Raw genomic sequence first — 24,023 nt, forward strand, 5'->3', positions numbered from 1 at the left:
TGTAGGCCCCACAAAGTGACTTCAGACCTGAACTGGTCCTTAAAAAGTGGGTTTTGGCAATTTTCTTAAAAATTTGAAGAATTGCTTCTAAACTTCTAACGTCCTAAAAAAATAAAATGACATTTCCAAAATGATGCCAACATAAAGTAGACATATGGGGAATGTTAAGTAATAAATATTTTATAAGGTATTACTTTTTGTTTTAAAAGCAGAGAAATTGAAATTTTGAAAATTGCAAATTTTTCTATTTTCTTTGGTAAATTTGGGATTTTTTCATAAAGGTGAAATATATTGACTCAAATTTATGACTATCATGAAGTACAATGTGTCACGAGAAAACAATCTCTGAATGACTTGGATAAGTAAAGGTGTTCCAAAGTTATTACCACATAAAGTGAGATATGTCAGTTTTGCTAAATTAGGCCTGGTCAGGAAGGGGGCAAATGGCCCAGAGGGGAAGTGGTTGATACACAGCAGCTCCATAGCATATGTGCGCCCTCTGCACTTCAGATTGAAAGGGCCAGGAGTGATTAGGTTTTCACCACCTGGTCCTATCAGAGTGCAGAGGGGGCGGCAGTTGCAGAGAGAGCAGAGCCTCTCGGTGTAATGGTAACGCCCCTGTTGCTCCTAGAGGTTCATTTGCCTATATTAAAACTTCATTTTTCTCAGCAATGCAGGCACATATAAAACACGGGACCAGCACAGACGCCTTCAGCTGCCAAGTGCACATGTAACAGGCCAGCCAGTTCCATAGGTACAAACCTGCTGACAGATGCCCTTTAATGGCTTCAATATAGACTGTCATTTGTGAATATCTTTTGACAATTACATGAAAATGTCCCTGTAATAACACAGACCCTATTTATGGCTAATAGCATTCAGTGGCTGAGAGCCTACAGAAAAAGCAGGGCTTCGTTCTGGAGGGATCACATTTTATAGCTATTCTTCCAGGGGCGGGAACAGCACGGCTTCTTGTTATTTCTTTCCCAAGACACAGAATACTGGGAACGTGCACCAACAGGAAAATATTCGGATCTTTATTTTACCACGTTATCAAGAGCACAATTACAATCTCACATCCCTATATTGATTTTGCTTTACTTTTTATACAAAATTGTACACAGAATAAAGACATAAAATATTTTACAGGCTGTGTCTAATGAATAATTTACATTATGTTCTTGTACAAAGGGGGGGGGGAACTGTACCTCAAACATTCAACCAAAACATCCAAATTTGGAGCACTTACCATACATTTCAGCTGAAACTAAAAACAAACAAACAAACAGGGAAACAAAGGAACAAGTGTGAACAATAGCTACAACCTCTTTATACAAACGCGGTCTTTACAAAAGCCAGATGAATCTAAGCGTACGGGAAAAAAAAAAAACTTTAAAACTCAAATTTACATCTATACAGCCCCATTCTTGTAAAAAGAAAAAAAGCCTTGATTATATTCTAATCTTCTTAAAACTGCAGGTATAGCGTCAAGAGAACTGGATAATATGCATGTTGGGAATAATACACACTGCACTGCAGGTCACGTGCCCATTTGGCCCGACTTTAGTAACTATTAGACTTTAATGTAATACATTCTGGTAACTTACACGAAAGGTCATTAAAAATTTTTAAAAAAATGAATTAAAGCCTTGCTTAGGATTCCCCCCTGCAGTATGCTATCAAATTACTGGGCCTAGCAGGTCTGATGTTCAGCATGGATGAATCTCCCGTGATGGGGCAAGGTTTGCAAACGTTTCCCCACTTTTTTATTTTTTAGTGTCATATGTGCAAAGAAATCAACTTGACTGGATAGAAAGCACAAGGAGCGGCGTCACCACATGCTGGGTCATGATCTAGTACAAAAAGTGCCATTAATATTTTACAAAAATCCACCTAAGACGCAAACATTAATGAGACTTCAATCAATTTTCCTTGTAGGCAATTTATGCCGGTTGACAAGCGACACCAGTCTGATCTTCCCCGAAAACAACCTGTGATCTGCATGCGGCAAAACACGCTACCACTTATACTAAAAAGTGCAATTTCTTTCAATAATTTAAGACCCAAATTAAAAATAAAAGCCCAACATATTACAAGTGTAAACAGCATTTAAAATCTCCATAAAATTCCATGTGCCAATTCTCTAAAGTGGACCGACAGACGTACATATGAGCAACACGCATGGTGCCGGCTATTTTCACTGTGTAAGCGAAGACGTCTACACTGCTCTTTGCATAATTGCACTGCATAGATTTTACAATTTTCTGATGCAAATAAAACGATCAGTTGTCAACATTGTATATATATATATATCTATAACAGCCATCAATACTGTTATCACCAGTATTCTCCGGCTCCCCCCCCATTAGGTTACTCTATATTACAATAAAGCATTTATTTCTCCAGCCGGAATATATAGTCGCCATTTGGGAAGTATAAAATCTTTAGAATTTATTTAAAAAGAAAACAACTGCTTAAAATACTGGGTATATATTCTGAAATAGACATTTCTTTTTTCCTTAAAAAAAAAACCCACAAGAAACATCTAAATTGCAAGTGGATAACACTGGTGATGATAATGAAATGGATGATGGATAAAGCTGCAAACCTGGTATATCAAAGAGGTACAGCATAAAAATATCATCTGTGAACCCAAGATGAGGAGAAGCAATGGATTAGGTTTTTGCCTAAATACTCCCTCCCCCTTAGTTGGGTAAACCATATTGTACTGCATTTCAGATTCGGAAATACGGAAGAAAAGTTATAAATGGATTAAAAATAAATAAATAAATGTACGTTTCCTAATAATGAAAAATCATTTTCATAATTTTGGTGAGATTTGCTTCACATTTTACAGACTAGAATAGGATTAACAACAGGTCAAATTAATAGAAATATTACTGCACTTCATACAACCTTGTATCAGTGGGAATGTACACTCCACCAATGTGGATCAGATGGGGTCCTGCCTCCAGAAGCCCCAAGACCAACAGCGTCATCCCTGCAATTAAAGGGGTTGTGCTGTGCCACAGATATTGACGAGCTATCCTCAGCACTGCACAATCCCTTTAATGTGTTAAGTCACTGCTCCCTGATTCTGATCACTGGAGGCCTGGAGGTAGGACAGACCCCACAGCACACATTGATGGCCTATTTTAAAAGCCAGGTTATAAAAAAAAATAATAATAATATTTAAAAGCTTTGTTAGTACAATGCAGATTTTGATATTTCCCAGCCAAAACTAGAAATGGATTGAGAAGGGGGGGAGAATTTTTTATATATTTTTTTTTAATATACCTTTCACTTTAGGATCCACTCCTTGTTTTCCCCGAGAGAGGAAAAAAAATTTAAGTAAAAACTGCACTGTGTGAATGAGTAACATCAATTGGGCAAAGTTTTTGCAAGTGTGATCTGTGGAGAGCAGGCCATGATATTACTACGTGAATTACTATGGGGAGAAAATTACAAAAACAGCACATAAAATACATCGACAAATGTGGAAGAGTGAACTGAACATATCTCCAGTGATCTCCTCGTAGATGCAACTTTGTTAATTTATTAAACAAAGAGCAGGACTGGAATAAAAAAAAGTAACTATTAGCTTAGAGGCACAGAGAATAATCAAAAAACAAAACCTGACGCTGGTCTCTACAAAAACGGGTATGTTTTAGCAGTATTCGGCACACACCGACAGTCACACCAAGCTGGCCTCTTTATGGTGTTTGATGGTGTGCTGATTCTTTTCAGAGGGCCGGCGAAAGCCTTTCTTGCAGTAGTCGCATCTGTGGGGATAGTCTTTGGTGTGGATGGAGATGACATGGCGTTTAAAACCAGAAGCGTCTGTGGTGTTGTACTCGCAGTACTCACACTGATACACCTTTTTACCACTGTGAGACTTCATGTGCTTCTTCAGTTCCTGTTGCTGCCTGAAGCCTTTGCGGCAGCGTTTGCACCTGAATGGCAACTCCTTAGTATGTACCGACAAGATGTGCCGGCTCAACACAAAAGGGTCCGCAATTTGGAACTCGCAGTGCCTGCACTGATGCATCTTTTTACCTCTGTGTGCAGACTCATGCTTTTTAAGCTCGGAAGGTCGGTGGAAGCCCTTCTCGCAGACTTCACACTTGTGGGGATAATCCTTGGTGTGCACAGAAATAATATGCCTTTTTAGGTCACTCGAGTTTGAGCTTTTGTGGTCACAGTGCAGGCACTGGTGACTTTTGCTCTCCTGATGCAGGATAACGTGTGCCTGCAGATCTTTAGCGTCTACAAATGTCTGGAGGCAAATCTCGCACTTGAATGGCATTTCTTTGCTGTGCTTTGTCTTAACATGGGTTTTTAAATTGGAGGAGTCAGCAGATTTGTAGTCACAATATTGACAGATATATGGCTTCTCGCCGGTGTGAGTGCGCATGTGCTTCTTTAATTCTGAAGGATGGCGGAAGCCTTTTCCACACTCCACACAGATGTGTGGAAAGCTCTTGCTGTGCACGGCCAAAAGGTGTCTGTTCAGTAAGCCCTGCTCGGCCGTCTCGTAATCGCAGAACTTGCACTTGTGCATTTTGTTGCCCGCCTTTTCCTTGTGTGTCAGCTTGTGGGCGAACAAAGCATTCGCATGTAGAAATATTTTTCCGCATTCATCGCAGTCCAGCTCCTTCTCAGTTTTAATGACTGCAGCAGACAGCTTGTGGCTCTCCAGGTGGTTATGTAGACTTACTTTTTTATTGGTGGTGTAGTCACAGTCTGTGCAGCGATATTTCTTACGCACCAGATGTTCAGGGTGGTTCTTCATGTGCCTCTTCAGAAAGCCTCGGGATTTGAATTTCTTGCCGCAGATCATACATGGGTAAACAGTAAGTGGGTGGCCATCGGGACCAATAATTATGGCTATGAAATAAAACAAACATATATAATCACTTTATGACACTTTAGTAAACTAGTGGAGATGTTTGAAGGGGGGGGGGGGAAGCGGAAACAAAAGGTTGTGGTTTTAAAGAGAACCTGACACTGTGAAAACGCAGTGCAATCAGCGGGTTATAGAGCAGGAGGAGCTGAGCAGTTTGATGTGTAGTTTTATGGGAAAAGATTCAGCAAAACATTTATTCAGTTAATTCTCTGCTCTTTTTGAGCTTAATAGATAACTGGGGAATCTCAGTGACTGACAGCTATACAACTAGCAATACTGTTTTGCTCAGTTCCTCCTGCTCTATAACATGTGGCCTGCGGATTGCACTGCATTTACATGGCGACGGGTTCCCTTTAAGAGCCTGTATTTTTCTGTGCTTGTTGAAGATTTCCATCAGGCACAGTCATCAGTGCTTCTGTCCAGACATCTGTTCAACGGCCCTTTACACAATCTGATTTTGCAGGCAATTATTGGGAGCAAACTATTTGTTTCTGATAACTGCCTGCTCATCAGAGGCGGCGAGAGCTGCAATCATCTCCTCTGTATGGGGGAGAGTGGTCGCTCATCCCTATACAAATTCATTGTTTCTGGCAGCAGATCCCTGTCGATACAGGACGATCTGCTGCCCTGCAACAATGATTTTGATGTCCGCATCAACTTTGCTCTCACCCTATTAACAAGCGTTTGCTCATTCTCTGGGTGATTGGAGGCACTTTAACATGAGGCATTTATTAGAACCAGTGTTCATATGAACGTTCACTCCTGATAATCAGCCTGTGTAAAAAGGGCCTTATGCTACTAAAATACTTAAAAGGTGGAAAAACTATATACTGCTGGTCCACTTTTTTTATTTTTATTAAAAAGGTGGTGAGAATGGCACAAAACAACCAAGAAAGTGATTAACCTTGCCAACCCCCCAATGTCCCTGCACGGATGCTTCCTGGGTCCTCTCAATAAACCACAAATGGCCAATCACCGACTGAGGAAGGTCAGTGCTGAGAGGTCATTTCCTGAAAGTTGAAATGGGTCAGAAAGTGGCCAACGTGGACCCAGGCAGTGGCAGAATAGGAGAAGTGAAGTGGAGTATGAAATCTTTGCCTACTTTATGCAATCCTGACTTTTTGTTTGAGCTGAGCATGCATGTGTATGGAGGTGATGGGAGAGATACTGTAGCTATCAGCTGAATAAGGAAACAGACAACAGGTATCAGTGTGTGGCCAGCCTTAGACTTCTTAGATAGACCTCACCTTTACATGGATATTATGAGACTAGCTACAGCAAATAGTTGTCCGGCCATGATAACGGTAGAAAGTCTAAGAGGGCCCCAGTGTACTTTCACCTCAACGCTGGGTGACATGTACTCATGTGGCATGTCACTGTGCAGTGCCGTGCTGCTTGGGGACATACTAACGCCAGTAATTGCCTGTATCGGTTCATGTGACGCCATCTATTGCCCACCCGGAAGTAAACAAGCCTGGGACTGGAAGATCACCGGTCACAGCTAGGGCACAGGACCGAGGCGGCAGGCACAGAGTGAGCACGATTCTTTCATTAGGTCAAACATGCTAGGGGGACCACGTAAAGACCAATTCTGGAAAACCTCTTTAAAAAGCCATCATGGGTTGCTAGAGAACAGCCAACCAAGCTTGATTTTGATTACCCTAAAACTACTATTTTTATTGAGACATATTTTAAAATAATTCAATATCCCTCCTCACATGATATTAAAATATTAGAGACATGAGCACTATGCATTCTTCAGAACTAAAGACTAGTCCAGCATATGACAAACTGAAGCATTTAACATTGGCATCAGTTATACTTCAGTGTAAGTTGTACATATGGATGTATGTGTTTAATATGACCTGCAGTAACAGAAGGAAATAAAAATGTTTTCTACCAACTAGGACCTCTAGTGGCATGCTTGCAGTATTCCTTTCTTTTGTCCAAAGCTTTTCCTCTATTAAGACACTGCAAAACCGAAAACCTGTTTGTATACATGAGAAAGCACACACCTTGAAGGGCTATTCAGGTAACCAAGTTATCCCCTAATAACTATATAGTTAAATGATCAGGGGGTCCGGCTGCTGGGACCCCACACCAATCTTTGTGAGGGTCAAAAATAGGAAAAAACAAAAAAACAAAATGGGGCAGGGGCGGGAATTGGGGAGATGCAATGCCGCCACAGTTTTATAGGATTTATTTCACGATGTTCCCCATGCAGTAAAACTGACCTGTACCCTTCATTCTCTGGGTCGGTATGATTATAACAAAACCACATTTATATAGTTATTCTCGTGTTTTTGAATACAAAAAAATAAATAAAAAATATATAAAAACTGACCTTTTCATCACCATATTCCGACCCCCATAGCTTTTTAACATCTACTGAGCTGTGTGACATCATTTTTTTGGCAGGTCTATCTGTATTTTCTATTGATACCATTTTGCAGAGTGTATGACTTTATTGATCACTTTTTATTCAATTTTCTGGGGAGGTGAAGTGTCAAAAAAAAATAAAAAATGGCGTTCACCATACGGGATAAATGTGTTTATATTTTAATGGTTTGGACATTTTGTGATGCATCAATGCCTATGATTTTTGTTTTTATCGTTTATTTTTAACTATAGGGAAAATGGGGTGTTTTAAATTTAAAACTTTTTTTTTTTTTTTTATTGTTGTCATCCTAGATGCCAATAAGAAGCTGTTATTAGATTGATTCTCCCTTACATTTCAATGATTTGCCATTGCAATTCATTGCAGATTCACTATGTTCTTATGGAGTCCTGCCAACTACAACTGCAATAGCATGGGTTTCTTCGGAGAGACCCAGGCTATTGCAGACAATGAACAGCTCCCCTAAACAATGCGGGGAAGCCACATCATCTGAGGGGGTTAAATGTCTGCAATCGGCGTTATTGCCAATCGCAGACAGTAGCTCCAGGTGTCCGCTGTCTAAAACAGCAGAAACCCATCGGCTACGCAATGTTTTAAGAGTCCAATGTCTACTGCAGCCTAAACTGCTGCTACATTTGCAAGTGAAACCAGAAGCATTCATGGCTGAGCAGCATGGTGGCTCAGTAGTTAGCACTTTTGCCTTGCAGCCCCGGGGTCCTGGGTTTGAATCCAACCAATGACAACTTCTACATGGAGTTTGTATGTTCTCCTAGTGTTTTGCATGGGCTCCCTCCCATTGAGGACAGAGTGATGCTAATGTCTGTAAAGCGCTGCAGAATATGTCAGTGGTATACGAGTATAATATTGGCATGTACTGTACTCTTGGGAAACCCCCTTCTTAAATTAGGAAGTACCAAACAAAAAACTTTTGCAGAACCCAGTTTTATTAAGAAAATACAAACCTGTTTGGTACTGGCGATTTTCTCCCCTTCTCTTTTTCTTTGGTTTTTGCTTTCCTAGCCTGTCCAGTCCATCAGATTCATCTATGTGCAAAAGGGCACTGGCAGTGCCATTCCTGTGCTCCACTCCCTCCAAGTTGTTACTCATATTATTACCTAGAACACAACATAAGCTTATCAAATAGACTAGACAAGTTCTCTGGATGATTGTGGATGAAGCAGTACTGCACTAATGCAGTGCTTCATGCAGCAACTTAGCACATTAAGGAGGACACAACAGAAAAATGGAGTGAACTATTTAGTTGTTGCAAATGGTTGTTGTAAGCTCGACCTCAGCAACAGTTGTTATACGAGTCACATAACGTTTGAATCAGATCCCAGCCTCTCAAAGTACAGTACCATGCTGGACTTTACAACATACAGTACAGGGATGGGCAAAAGGTGGTTCAACTAAGTATGATGAAGATGATCATAATAAACCAGCCACAAAGTAGATAATACAAGAAATGTTTATATGGCCTTTACCATAAGCTGCAGCCCAGGCAACTGGCATGAAAGTCTTGCTTAGTTCAGCATCATCCAGCTGATGTTCTTGCGTTATTGCAGCATCTTCCTCTCCAACAATTACCTCCATATACACTTCATCAGCAATTTCTGCTACATCTGAAGAAGCAGAGACATACATTACTTCGAGCTCTTCTTTAAACTGCAGAATCAATGCAAACTACCTGAATCAAGTGTAACAGCATAAAAATTATTGTGTTCAACATACAAACAGAATGCTTACAGTTCACAAGTGACAAGCATGTGAACTCACCCAAATCATCATCATGCTGAGAATCATTCACCGCCATGTAAACCATTTTTTCCCGAGGAAGACGACCTCCTGTATGAGGATCAAGAAGTCCATCTCCTGGATCATTCTCAGACTCACTCTCCACAATGTCTACAGTGCCACCTGACAAAGAACACACTAATGTCACTTTTCTTTAAAAATAAAAAGTAAATTAACATCACAGATAATACCTATTGATCCATGTTATAGTGTAAGTGAATTTCACAATCAAATTTAACTTTCTTACCCAAGTCTTCACCAGGGTCTGCCTTAAAAATGTAAACCTTGATGACTTCTGGACATGATCCATCTAGCTTAGCTGGGTCTCCGTCCATTTCACCACCCATAGCAATTTCTTCTGCACACTCTTCATCAATCTTGTCAGCGTCATCCACTATACAGTTAAATATAAAATATATTAGCAATGTATCCAGCAACTGCAATACCGTGTAAGTTCTTCTTAAAAAGATATGTTTACATTCTCACTTCCAGCACATATCACACAAGGAAAATGCATCCTCATTCTGGAATAGTGGGCAAAAAAATTCAAATTTTTCCTTTATGCCATGGCGGCCAATAGTGCATCCAGACCGGCGGGTGTATAGCACAGATACAGTGTACTTCGTTCAGAGACACTTATACTAACATAGCTGTCTGCCAAACAAGCCATTCGTCCGAACCCTTCCATCCCATTCAATATGATCAGTTGACTCAACTAAGCATGCATGTGCTGTAAATGGGGAATGTCTCTGCCACACACCTTCTAGGTAGCTTATTTTTTTTGTTAAGAAAGGGATTGGCATGGTGAACTCTGCCAGCAGTTAACAGTCAGAATGCCAGAGATACTTCAGCATATCCTCGCTCTATGTGAGGTTTACCAGAGGGCAGGATAAGAGTCTACGTTGTCACTGGTCGCATAAAAGGCAGTATGTAACTGTTGTTCCCTAACGGAGCGTTAGTGGTGGCTATATTCATATCAAAATTCTAAAATCTTTTTTTCATTTTTAGTCTCAGAAGGAACGGTTTTTCACCTCTCTTCTAGAGTATATTCCTATTAAAAAAATGAAAAGCGGTTCTCCAGGCTCTCTTATATTGATGACCTATCCTCAGACCCCGCTGGTCTGATATTAATGACCTATCGTGAGGATAGGTAATTAATATAGGAGAGCCCGGAGAACCCCTTTAACCCAGTAAAACCATATACTCTTAAATATACTGAGAATCTGGTGCTGATGCTTCCCTTTAAAAGGATACTATAGGTAATGTAAATGGGCTGAACTGCAGTACACCTCTGCATCTAAAACAGTGAAAATTAACTTTCATTTTCATCGGGGGAAGTCGTATAGGTCAGTCTCTTACTGATCCCACACTGAGGTCCTATGTGAAAGACAAGTCATCACTGAAACATCCTCCTTTTTCTTATTATTACAGTTTACGGTCATATATAAGAAAGATTAGTTGCTGTAACTTACAAGATATCATAAGGTAGTCATCACAATTTACTTCTTCCCCATCAGGACCTTGCACTGGAATGCCATTAGCATCAATCACGGCTTCAGAAGCACAGTCTGCGACAAGGATCTCTTCTGAAATCATGTCATCACCAAGACCATCCTCTGCCATCTCCTCCCCTACTATATGATCTGGATGAAGAACACGTTCACGCCTGCCAACAGTCAACGCTCCTGCCACTAAATCAGAGTCCAAAACATTCTCAGGAACATCACAATTGGATAATACATCTTCCTCCAGCTCCTGTTCCTCTGTGTCAGGCCCAATGTCATCTTCTAAAACCTGCTCTGGTATTATTACAGTCTCTGATCCCCGTGTTCCCTCTAAAATGTCAGAACACTGCACATCCTCAATGACCACATCTTCAATTACATCCTGAATAACAACAGAGTCGGCGTCATCATGAAATCCTTGAACGGACATGCCTCCATCTCCATCTGCAACATAGACAGTCTCTTGGATTTCCACAATGATCTCATTACCATTAAGGTGAGGGGCTCCGGGTTCTACAAAATAGTGACATAAGAACAAAGCAGAGGTGGTGAGTTTCATTGTATAACAGTCATATTAATGAAAGACATATGCTGACCAGCACTATAACCTCCTCCCAACTGTGCCACATAAACATATGCAAGTTTACATAATGCCACTTTGCTAAACCTCTGTATATTCGAGATCTCCCTTTTCCTCTGGATCATGGGGTTCTGTAGGGTTTGGGGCAGGTATGACTAACCACCAAAAGCCACTGGGCACCTGGACAAGCGGCTATTCACTTCTTCTGAGCAACACAATGTAAATTAACAGGCTAATGGTATGGTCCCTGTGCCTGCTAATTTACATGCTGCGTTTGATGGTGCTGCTAAAAAAAAAAAGTTAAATCAGCCACAAAGAGGCGAGATCAGCTGAACATAATGATATCTTTCATTTAGGCCTCATGCATACGACCGTATTTTGCATCCGTGTTCGATCTGCATTGCATGTGTACCCATTCATTTCTATGGGTGCACAAAAAAAAAAACCAGACCACACAGATTCCTTCCGTATGCATGAGGCCTTAGCGATTCACTTAACTCCTTCTGAAGAATATTTGTACCCACATTGAGGGTGGGTCCCAGTCACTCTGTGCAGCCTTGCTCCTCGTGTTTCCCCTGCCAGCCCCTCCTCCTTGATTGAAAGGGCAAGGTTCATGCACAGTCATTTTGCTTGACCTTATCAATCAAGGTGGGTGGCACGCAGAGGATGCAGAAGAAGCAAGGGTGCACAGAGTGGCTTGGGACTGCCCTCAGTGCTCTTACTGATCATTTGCATATGGTTTGAAAAGTAGCCGTACAAACCAATGGCCCAGATTTACTAACGTGCCTGCGCCAAATACCCGTCTAAAAATTGGTGCAATTTGATTCATCTGGGGTTTCTAAGCTTTTTTAAGACATGCTTTGCAGGAAAGGGAGTGGGGTCTAAGATGCACCATTGTTCTGGCGTAACTCTGTCTCAAAGTAAGCCACACAATAGTTGGTTCAGAGTAAGGCCCCTTTCACACGGGCGAGTATTCCGTGCGGATGCGATGTGCGAGTTGAACGCATTGCACCCGCACTGAATACCGACCCATTCATTTGTATGGGGCTGTTCACATGAGCAGTGATTTTCACGCATCACTTGTGCGTTGCGTGAAAATCGCAGCATGCTCTATATTCTGCGTTTTTCACGCAACACAGGCCCCATAGAAGTGAATGGGGTTGCGTGAAAATCGCAAGCATCCGCAAGCAAGTGCGGATGCGGTGCGATTTTCACGCACGGTTGCTAGGAGACGATCGGGATGGAGACCCGATCATTATTATTTTCCCTTATAACATGGTTATAAGGGAAAATAATAGCATTCTGAATACAGAATGCATAGTACAATAGCGCTTGAGGGGTTAAAAAAAAATAAACATAAAATTTAACTCACCTCAATCCACATGCTGGCGCTGCCGGCATCTCGTCTATCTCCTTCTTTGCTGAACAGGACCTGTGGTGAGCATTCATTCCAGGACCTGTGGTGACGTCACTCCGGTCATCACATGATCTTTTACGAATGTGATGGATCATGTGATGGATCATGTGATGGATCATGTGATGGATCATGTGATGGATCATGTGATGGATCATGTGATGGATCATGTGATGGATCATGTGATGGATCATGTGATGGATCATGTGATGGATCATGTGATGGATCATGTGATGGATCATGTGATGGATCATGTGATGGATCATGTGATGGATCATGTGATGGATCATGTGATGGATCATGTGATGGATCATGTGATGGATCATGTGATGGATCATGTGATGGATCATGTGATGGATCATGTGATGGATCATGTGATGGATCATGTGATGGCCGGAGTGACGTCACCACAGGTCCTGGAATGAATGCTCACCACAGGTCCTGTTCAGCAAAGAAGGAGATAGACGAGATGCCGGCAGCGCCAGCAAGTGGATTAAGGTGAGTTAAATATTTTTTTTTAAAAATGTAACCCCTCCAGCGCTATTGTACTATGCATTCTGTATTATTATTTTCCCATTCATTTCTATGGGGCTGTGCACACGAGCGGTGATTTTCACGCATGAAAATCGCAGCATGTTCTATATTCTGCGTTTTTCACGCAACGCAGGCCCCATAGAAGTGAATGGGGTTGTGTGAAAATCGCAAGCATCCGCAAGCAAGTGCGGATGCGGTGCGATTTTCACGTACGGTTGCTAGGTGACGATCGGGATGGGGACCCGATCATTATTATTTCCCCTTATAACATGGTTATAAGGGAAAATAATAGCAAGTAAAATAGGGCTGGAGGGGTTAAAAAAAAAAAATAATAATTTAACTCACCTTAATCCACTTGTTCGCGCAGCCCGGCTTCTCTTCTGTCTTTAACTGTGAGCAATAGGACCTTTGATGACGTCACTACGCTCATCACATGATCCATGACCATGGTGATGGATCATGTGATGAACGCAGTGACATCATCAAAGGTCCTATTGCTCACAGTTAAAGACAGAAGGGAAGCCAGGCTGCGCGAACAAATGGATTAAGGTAAGTTATAAAAATATATTATTTTTTTTTAACCACTCCAGCCCTATTTTACTATGCATTCTGTATTCAGAATGCTATTATTTTCCTTTATAACCATATTATAAGTGAAAATAATACAATCTACAGAACACCGATCCCAAGCCCGAACTTCTGTGAAGAAGTTCGGGTTTGGGTACCAAACATGCGCGATTTTTCTCACGCGAGTGCAAAACGCATTACAATGTTTTGCACTCACGCGGAAAAATATCGGGTGTTCCCGCAACGCACCCGCACATTTTCCCGCAACGCCCGTCTGAAAGAGGCCTAAGAGAAAAGTGTCCGTCTCTGCTCCACAGTCATCATCCAGCCTGAGCCACTTAGAGAAATGTGGTGCAGGGCTAGACAACCCATCTAAGCTTACACCATCTTTAGGATTAGTAAGGCTGAATTCACACGAGCGTGTCCGGATGCGTTGCGGCAAACCCGCGCGAGTAGGTACCCAATTGCAGTCAGTTTTGACTGCGATTGCGTTCCGTTGTTCAGTTTTTATCGCGCGGGTGCAATGCGTTTTGCACGCGCGTGATAAAAACTGACTAAGGTATCCAGACCCGAACTTCTTCACTTAAGTTCAGGTTTGGGTTAGGTGGTGTGTAGATGTTGTTATTATTTTCCCTTATAACATGGTTATAAGGGAAAAAATAGCATTCTTTAATACAGAATGCTTAGTAGGTGGTCAATTGAGGGTTAAAAAAATTAAAAATAATTAACTCCTCTTGATCGCGTAGCTGCCGGTCTCTTCTGACTTCTTTAACCACCTCCGGACCGCTGTACGCACAGACGCGTCCTGGAGGTGGTTGATTCATTCCGAGTGGACGCATATACGCGTCATCTCGCGAGACGCGAGATTTCCTGTGAACGCGCGCACACAGGCGCGCGCGCTCACAGGAACGGAAGGTAAGAGAGTTGATCTCCAGCCTGCCAGCGGCGATCGTTCGCTGGCAGGCTGGAGATGTGTTTTTTTTTAACCCCTAACAGGTATATTAGACGCTGTTTTGATAACAGCGTCTAATATACCTGCTACCTGGTCCTCTGGTGGTCCCATTTGTTTGGATCGACCACCAGAGGACACAGGTAGCTCAGTAAAGTCCCACCAAGCACCACTACACTACACTACACCCCCCCCCGTCACTTATTAACCCCTTATTAGCCCCTGATCACCCCATATAGACTCCCTGATCACCCCCCTGTCATTGATTACCCCCCTGTAAAGCTCCATTCAGACGTCCGCATGATTTTTACGGATCCACTGATAGATGGATCGGATCCGCAAAACGCATCCGGACGTCTGAATGAAGCCTTACAGGGGCATGATCAATGACTGTGGTTATCACCCCATATAGACTCCCTGATCACCCCCCTGTCATTGATCACCCCCCTGTAAAGCTCCATTCAGACGTCCGCATGATTTTTACGGATCCACTGATAGATGGATCGGATCCGCAAAACGCATCCGGACGTCTGAATGAAGCCTTACAGGGGCATGATCAATGACTGTGGTTATCACCCCATATAGACTCCCTGATCACCCCCCTGTCATTGATTACCCCCCTGTAAAGCTCCATTCAGACGTCCGCATGATTTTTACGGATCCACTGATAGATGGATCGGATCCGCAAAACGCATCCGGACGTCTGAATGAAGCCTTACAGGGGCATGATCAATGACTGTGGTTATCACCCCATATAGACTCCCTGATCACCCCCCTGTCATTGATTACCCCCCTGTAAAGCTCCATTCAGACGTCCGCATGATTTTTACGGATCCACTGATAGATGGATCGGATCCGCAAAACGCATCCGGACGTCTGAATGAAGCCTTACACGGGCGTGATCAATGACTGTGGTTATCACCCCATATAGACTCCCTGATCACCCCCCTGTCATTGATCACCCCCCTGTCATTGATCACCCCCCTGTCATTGATCACCACCCCTGTCATTGATCACCACCCCTGTCATTGATCACCACCCCTGTCATTGATCACCACCCCTGTCATTGATCACCACCCCTGTCATTGATCACCACCCCTGTCATTGATCACCCCCCCCTGTCATTGATCACCCCCCTGTCATTGATCACCCCCCTGTCATTGATCAACCCCCCTGTCATTGATCAACCCCCCTGTCATTGATCAACCCCCCTGTAAGGCTCCATTCAGACATTTTTTTGGCCCAAGTTAGCGGAATTATTATTTTTTTTTCTTACAAAGTCTCATATTCCACTAACTTGTGACAAAAAATTAAATCTCACATGAACTCACCATACCCCTCACGGAATCCAAATGCGTAAAATTTTTTAGACATTTATATTCCAGACTTCTTCTCACGCTTTAGGGCCCCTAGAATGCCAGGGCAGTATAAATACCCCACATGTGACCCCATTTCGGAAAGAAGACACCCCCAGGTATTCCGTGAGGGGCATATTGAGTCCATGAAAGATTGAAATTTTTGTCCCAAGTTAGCGGAACGGGAGACTTTGTGAGAAAAAAATAAAAAATATCAATTTCCGCTAACTTGTGCCAAAAAAAAAAAATTTCTATGAACTCGCCATGCCCCTCATTGAATACCTTGGGGTGTCTTCTTTCCAAAATGGGGTCACATGTGGGGTATTTATACTGCCCTGGCATTCTAGGGGCCCCAAAGCGTGAGAAGAAGTCTGGTATCCAAATGTCTAAAAATGCCCTCCTAAAAGGAATTTGGGCCCCTTTGCGCATCTAGGCTGCAAAAAAGTGTCACACATCTGGTATCGCCGTACTCAGGAGAAGTTGGGGAATGTGTTTTGGGGTGTCATTTTACATATACCCATGCTGGGTGAGATAAATATCTTGGTCAAATGCCAACTTTGTATAAATAAATGGGAAAAGTTGTCTTTTGCCAAGATATTTCTCTCACCCAGCATGGGTATATGTAAAAAGACACCCCAAAACACATTCCCCAACTTCTCCCGAGTACGGAGATACCAGATGTGTGACACTTTTTTGCAGCCTAGGTGGGCAAAGGGGCCCATATTCCAAAGAGCACCTTTCGGATTTCACTGGTCATTTACCTACTTACCACACATTAGGGCCCCTGGAAAATGCCAGGGCAGTATAACTACCCCACAAGTGACCCCATTTTGGAAAGAAGACACCCCAAGGTATTCCGTGAGGGGCATGGCGAGTTCCTAGAATTTTTTATTTTTTGTCACAAGTTAGTGGAAAATGATGATTTTTTTTTTTTTTTCATACAAAGTCTCATATTCCACTAACTTGTGACAAAAAATAAAAACTTCCATGAACTCACTATGCCCATCAGCGAATACCTTGGGGTCTATTCTTTCCAAAATGGGGTCACTTGTGGGGTAGGTATAATGCCCTGGTATTTTAGGGGCCCAAATGTGTGGTAAGGAGTTTGAAATCAAATTCTGTAAAAAATGACGAGTGAAATCCGAAAGGTGCTCTTTGGAATATGGGCCCCTTTGCCCACCTAGGCTGCAAAAAAGTGTCACACATCTGGTATCTCCGTACTCAGGAGAAGTTGGGGAATGTGTTTTGGGGTGTCTTTTTACATATACCCATGCTGGGTGAGAGAAATATCTTGGCAAAAGACAACTTTTCCCATTTTTTTATACAAAGTTGGCATTTGACCAAGATATTTATCTCACCCAGCATGGGTATATGTAAAATGACACCCCAAAACACATTCCCCAACTTCTACTGAATACGGAGATACCAGATGTGTGACACTTTTTTGCAGCCTAGGTGGGCAAAGGGGCCCACATTCCAAAGAGCACCTTTCGGATTTCACTGGTCAGTTTTTACAGAATTTGATTTCAAACTCCTTACCACACATTTGGGCCCCTAGAATGCCAGGGCAGTATAACTACCCCACAAGTGACCCCATTTTGGAAAGAAGAGACCCCAAGGTATTTCGTGATGGGCATAGTGAGTTCATGGAAGTTTTTATTTTTTGTCACAAGTTAGTGGAATATGAGACTTTGTAAGAAAAAAAAAAAAAAAAAAAAAAATCATCATTTTCCGCTAACTTGTGACAAAAAATAAAAAGTTCTATGAACTCACTATGCCCATCAGCGAATACCTTAGGGTGTGTACTTTCCGAAATGGGGTCATTTGTGGGGTGTTTGTACTGTCTGGGCATTGTAGAACCTCAGGAAACATGACAGGTGCTCAGAAAGTCAGAGCTGCTTCAAAAAGCGGAAATTCACATTTTTGTACCATAGTTTGTAAACGCTATAACTTTTACCCAAACCATTTTTTTTTTACCCAAACATTTTTTTTTTATCAAAGACATGTAGAACAATAAATTTAGAGCAAAATTTATATATGGATGTCATTTTTTTTGCAAAATTTTACAACTGAAAGTGAAAAATGTCATTTTTTTGCAAAAAAAATCGTTAAATTTCGATTAATAACAAAAAAAGTAAAAATGTCAGCAGCAATGAAATACCACCAAATGAAAGCTCTATTAGTGAGAAGAAAAGGAGGTAAAATTCATTTGGGTGGTAAGTTGCATGACCGAGCAATAAATGGTGAAAGTAGTGTAGGTCAGAAGTGTAAAAAGTGGCCTGGTCTTTCAGGGTGTTTAAGCACTGGGGGCTGAGGTGGTTAATCATGAGCTGCCGGCTAAAAGACCTGTGGTGACGTCATATCACATGGTCCATCACCACGATGATGGATCATGTGATTGGACCATGTGATATGACGTCACCACAGGTCCTTTAGCTGGCAGCTCATGATTAAAGAAGTAAGAAGAGACCAGCAGCTACGCGATCAAGAGGAGAAGGTGAGCTAATTATTTTTTAACCCTCAATTGACCACCTACTAAGCATTCTGTATTAAAGAATGCTATTATTTTCCCTTATAACCATGTTATAAGGGAAAATAATACAGTGAATAGACTGTCATCTTAGCAACCATGCGTGAAAATCGCACCGCATCCGCACTTGATTGCGGATGCTTGCCATTTTCACTCAGCCCCATTCACTTCTATGGGGCCTGCGTTGCGTGATAAACGCACAATATAGAGCATGCTGCGATTTTCACGCAACGCATAAGTGATGCGTGAAAATCACAGCTCATGTGCACAGCCCAAAAGAAATGAATGGGTCCAGATTCAGTGCGGGTGCAATGCGTTAACCTCCAGCATTGCACCTGCGCGGAAATCTCGCCCGTGTGAACTCAGCCTAAATCTGGGCCATGTGCCTGGTTTAACAGTGAATTTCCTGGTGACAACTCCCTTCAAGCCCTTTGGTCACTTCTGAGAAAACATTCCCAGAAATGGATATTCTTTAGGCCTCTTGCACATGACCGTATGGCTTTTTCAGTATTCTGCGGTCCGCAAAAAACGGATCCGCAAAAAATACGGATGATGTCCGTGTGCATTCCGGAACAGCTGGCCCCTGATAGAACAGTCCTATCCTTGTCCGTTACGTGGACAATAATATGACATGTTCTATCTTTGAACGGAACGGAAAAATGGAAGGCACACGGAGTACCTACCGTTTTTTTGTGGATCCATTGGAATTAATATCTGTAAAGAATAAATCAAGACAACTGGACATACTGTAGATTTCTTGAAAACGTTTCACTCATTCTTCCAATGAGCTTTCTCAATTCTGAGTGACTGTACAAGAATTCTCTGGGAATAAATATGTAACTGAATCAACATCTGGTAATTATACCCAGCATGGGGTCAGAGGTCATTATACCCAGCATGGGGTCAAAGGTGTTGATCCCATTATCCTAATTGGAGTCAGTAGGTGACAATGACCTCCCAGAAAAAGGTGTCAAGACAGCATTGTATGTGGCAGACAATAGATGTCTAACCCCCCCGTCTCTATTCAAGCTTGGCTTCTCCATTTTTACGTATATGGCCTCCTTCACACCTCGTTTGTACCAATCGGCCTCCTTATCCAAAACACGTACTTGACTATCTTCAAAGGTGTGACCTGTTTCTTTTAGATGTAAGTACACGACTGAATCTTGACCAGAGGTTTTGGCTCTTCTATGCTGAGCCATACGCTGATGTAGTTGTTTTGTTTCGCCAATATACAGTTAGACATCTATTGTCTGCCACATACAATGCTGTCTTGACACCTTTTTCTGGGAAGTCTTTATCACCTATTGACTCCAATTAGGATAATGGGATCAACACCTTTGACCCCATGCTGGGTATAATTACCAGATGTTGATTCAGTTACATATTTATTCCCAGAGAATTCTTGTACAGTCACTCAGAATTGAGAAAGCTCGTTGGAAGAACGAGTGAAACGTTTTCAAGAAATCTACAGTACGTCCAGTTGCCTTGATTTATTCTTTACAGATATACTATGACCTGGATAAATGAGAACCTTCACAGACACATTGAAATTAATGGTTCCATATACAGAACGCAAAAAAAGGAACGTAAACGGAAAAAAAAAAAAGTTTGTGTGCAAGAGGCCTTACTAAGGAGAAGAACAAGCTAAAGGTTTGCTTCCCCAGACTCCTCTGCCACCTAGTGGTAATAAGAGAGAACTGTTAATTAGAAACTGATGCCCCTGTAGATTTTCATCCAGCGGCCAGATATCCTCTGTAATTGTCTGGTGTGCATTACTCCATGTTATGCATGTAATCACATGTGGGTCATATAAGCACATCCAGTACCTGAAGTATGAAAAAAAGCATGCGGCTCTGTTTGCAGCGCAAGCTCGGCGACATCTTCTTCCATGACGCTGAACAATCATTAGCTAATTTTTCTATAACAAAATAAATAAATACAGTCATTAGCATAATTCAAACATCTGAAACTGAGAAAATGCCAACATTGTTAGGTAGAATTCTAATATACAAACACAAGAGCATATTCATCGCCATGATGTTAAATGACACAACAGATATTAAAAGGGATGCACCCATCTAAGACATTGATGGCACATTGCTAGAATATGTCATCAATGTCAGATAGGAGCCGGTCCCAGAGGTGGGGCGTACACCTATCTCCAGAACGGGGCCCCCAGTATGAATGAGTGTACTGCTCATGCACAGGCACCCTCCTTTCACTTCTAAGGGAAAGTTCAGGCCCCTTCACATTTGCGGCCGCGTTCTGGAGTTAGGAGCAGATTGCAGAGGTGGGGCGCTCAGCTATCTGACGGTCATGGCATATCCAGGATGTTTACATGCAGAACTTCCTATTGCCAGCTGTTATGGCTAACCAAACCCAGCATGCTTTGTTCTTATGGAAACATCCTGCCCGGATAGAAAGTGCCAACATGGGGCACAACTACAGATTTATCAAAGCTGGTGCTTTCTGCACTGGTCCTCATTTATCATGGGGCGCACACTTAGTCATAAATTAGGTGCACCCTCCTGCAGTCTGTGCTCCAAACCAGTAATCTACGACAGCTCAGAGCTGCTGTACATTTCCAGCTTCATATGGACCAAAAAACGGGTGTAAATGAAGATAAATCAGTCTCGGCTGTTGGTCACGCTGTTTTGTAAAAAAACTGTGAGGGCAACGTAAAAAGAGGTACCACTGACTTCCTCCAAAAAAGTTGCATTTAAAAAGTCAAACACACAACTTGTGACGTTTCTGGCGTTCGGGAGATTATAACACCCCCCCCCATATAAGGGCTTGTTTTTTTTAGGGATGTAGTGGGAAGCTGGAAAAATTCTAAATGGGGTGGAATTGAAAAAAATATATAACATTCTGCCATTGTTTTACGGCTGTCCCTATACAGTAAAACTGACCTGTTACCTTCATTTTCAGAATCAGTACGATTATAACTAAACCACAATTATATTGTTTTTCTTGTGTTTTAATACTGAAAAAAAAATGATTTTTTCTCTTTTCATCTATGATCTTTATTTTTATTTTATTTCATTTAGGCAAAAGGGGATGGTTTATACTTTTAAAAACTTTACTTTTTTTTTTAAGTCACCCTAGGTGACTATAACAAGCAGTCATTGCCAAGTCTATTCAATAATGGAATCCATTACTCAATATAGAACTCCGTATATTCCAATGCAGTGCTGCCACCTACAGGCCAGTACTGGAATATACCTGTGAAGCTGACGTCAGTGAGGGGGAGCCGTTAAAGGGGCTGTCCGCTTTTTTTTTTCATTTGATGACCTATCCTCAGAATAGATCATCAATATCAGATCGTCAGGGGTCTGACTCCCGTCACCACTGCTGATCAGCTGCTCAAAGAGAAAGTAGAGCTCGTACGAGCGCCACCTTCTCCGTTTACCTGGTCGCCATTGCAGAGGCGAGCAGTGTAATTACAACTATGACATCCCATTCACTATGGGACGGTCCTGTCTGTTCAACTGAATAGGAAGAATCCGTCCCATAGAAGTGACTGGGGACGTCATAGTTGTAATTACCAGTACACTGCGGCTGCAAGCAGGTAAACAAAGAGAAGGCAACGCTGGTACGAGCTCTGCTTTCTCTTCAAACAGCTGTTCGACGGGGGCCCAGCTGTGGGTCAGGTGCCCGCTGATCTGATACCGATGACCTATCTCGAGGATGGGGCTTCAATACGAAAAAGCAGACGACAACCCCTTTAGTGACGCATCCACTCACATATTTTCGGAAACGTTAGTAGCCTCATTTACATATATATAAAATCGTTATTTTTTTTACACAATTCAAGGGTCCACTCACACGTCCGCAAAACACGGACACCGGCAATGTGCATTCCGCATTTTGCCGGCACCAATTGCGGACAAGAATAGGGCATGTTCTATTTTTTTCGGGAACGGAAATGCGGCACTATAGAAATGAATGGGTCCGCAATTCCGTTCCGCAAAACGTGGAACGGAATTGCGGATGTGTGAATGGAGCCTAAAAGCACACAGAGCTATGGGGACTGGATATTGCGGATGTGCTAGCGGCCATCTAGCAGCCCATGTCCTCAGCTCTATACCCAAAATCCTGGTGACAGGTTCCCTTTAAACCACCAGCAGCGCGGCCTGCCATTTAGAACAATCCCACCCGGCTGCCGCTGGATTTTTGTCATGTAATTTGCACCCAAGCTGCATTATAGCTGAAAGATCTGGGTATCTGCTGCCTACGTGTGTGAGCCTTATCTTTAGGCCACGTTCATACGCTGCAGAAAAGATGCAGGTTTTCGTAAAAAAAAATATATATATATATATTAAAAAATTCTATGATTTATTTTTTGAGAAATCCAACCCACATTTTGCAAAAATAGTAACGTGCACTTTGTTACTGGGCTCCTATGTAAATCCACAGCGGGTTGGTGTATAGAGATTCTGCAGCTGTCACTGTGATAGAATGGGGGCAGTGGCGGGTCCACAGGTGGGGTGGGCAGATCGCCTCCCCATTATACGTGATGTCTGCAGTGATGACGTAGGAGGCCGTCCTCTGCCCCTGTACACACCACTAGCCACGCCTGACTAACCAGGACAAGCCGAGCCTAACGCTGTGCGCTTTTCTTCCTCCCACGCCCTGCCGTCTATTCCCTCTCAGTCATTCAAGATGGCGGCGCCCCCCCCCTCCTCCCTCGCATGCAGCCTGCGGGCTGTCGCCATCTTGCTTTCACTGTTTCTCACAGTCGCCATAAAATACACGACTTGTGTGACGAGTGCGATGTAGTAGAGCGCTAATAACCGCACGACACACGCAGGGCTGTGTGTACATTACGTGTCCTGTGAGATAAGGCGGGAAAGGCCGCCATACCTCCGGCCTAGCTGCGGCCTCCTCTGAGGCCTGCAAGGGCAAGCGGTCGTACGGAGGCCTAGGAGCGGGCCATACAAGGCCGCGGCCTGGGCCTCCTCGCACCGGCAAACGTGATAACGTGAGAGAAGCGCAAGGCCTGGCGGAGGAGGAAGCGGCTGCAGCCCCGGCTCCTGCCCGCTCCTCTCTGCAGCATAATTAGGCAGAGCCGAGGAAGCCGCAGCGGAGCCCCGCCAGCCGCCCTCTCGGCCTGGTAGCTCCCCTCACGACTGCACCCTCTTCCCGCCCAGGCCCCGCACGCTCTCCCGCCGCGGCCTTACCTGCAAATGTTGCAGCAGTTCCTTCCGTGCACCGGGGCGCCTTGTCCGTTAGGCCTGTTCGCGATGGCTGATTCGAAGGGAGGGGGGAAGGTAATAGAGTGAGAGCGAGAGGCAGAAAGGGAGGGGCCGAGCTCGATGGCTGAGAGAAAGAGAGGGGGGAAGGAGGGAGAGGAAAAAAGAGCGGGCAGCTCTCCTGGCCCGGGCTGCCGTCAGCAGTAGACGTCACTGCCGCAGAGCCTCAGGAAAATGCGGAAGGGGGAGGCCGAGTGCGAGGCGCTGGCTGCTCACCACAGAGCCAAGGCCAGGCC

General features: G+C 43.1%; 1 protein-coding gene across 1 annotated transcript; it reads right to left on the reverse strand.

Annotated features, from left to right (window-relative positions):
- Positions 1-1,026: 1,026 nt before the first annotated feature.
- On the reverse strand, positions 1,027-24,023 carry ZFX (zinc finger protein X-linked). The gene is made up of 8 exons (XM_040423646.1): positions 23,716-24,023; positions 20,362-20,453; positions 10,571-11,116; positions 9,346-9,492; positions 9,081-9,221; positions 8,789-8,926; positions 8,267-8,419; positions 1,027-4,887 (listed from the first exon to the last, which is right to left on the reverse strand). The coding sequence occupies exons 2-8, from the start codon at positions 20,423-20,425 to the stop codon at positions 3,695-3,697; spliced, it is 2,382 nt and encodes a 793-aa protein (XP_040279580.1). The 5' UTR covers positions 20,426-20,453; positions 23,716-24,023; the 3' UTR covers positions 1,027-3,694.

This window comes from Bufo bufo, chromosome 3 (assembly GCF_905171765.1).
Source record: "Bufo bufo chromosome 3, aBufBuf1.1, whole genome shotgun sequence".
Taxonomy (NCBI): Eukaryota; Metazoa; Chordata; class Amphibia; order Anura; family Bufonidae; genus Bufo; species Bufo bufo.

Excerpts from the sequence above, each read along its gene's own strand:
- ZFX (XM_040423646.1), bottom strand. The coding sequence starts at position 20,425 with ATGGAAGAAGATGTCGCCGAGCTTGCGCTGCAAACAGAGCCGCATGCT. Across the intron at positions 8,420-8,788 it reads TGCCTGGGCTGCAGCTTATG|GTAATAATATGAGTAACAAC; the intron begins GTAAAGGCCATA and ends GTTGTGTTCTAG. Across the intron at positions 4,888-8,266 it reads AAATCGCCAGTACCAAACAG|CCATAATTATTGGTCCCGAT; the intron begins GTTTGTATTTTC and ends TTTATTTCATAG.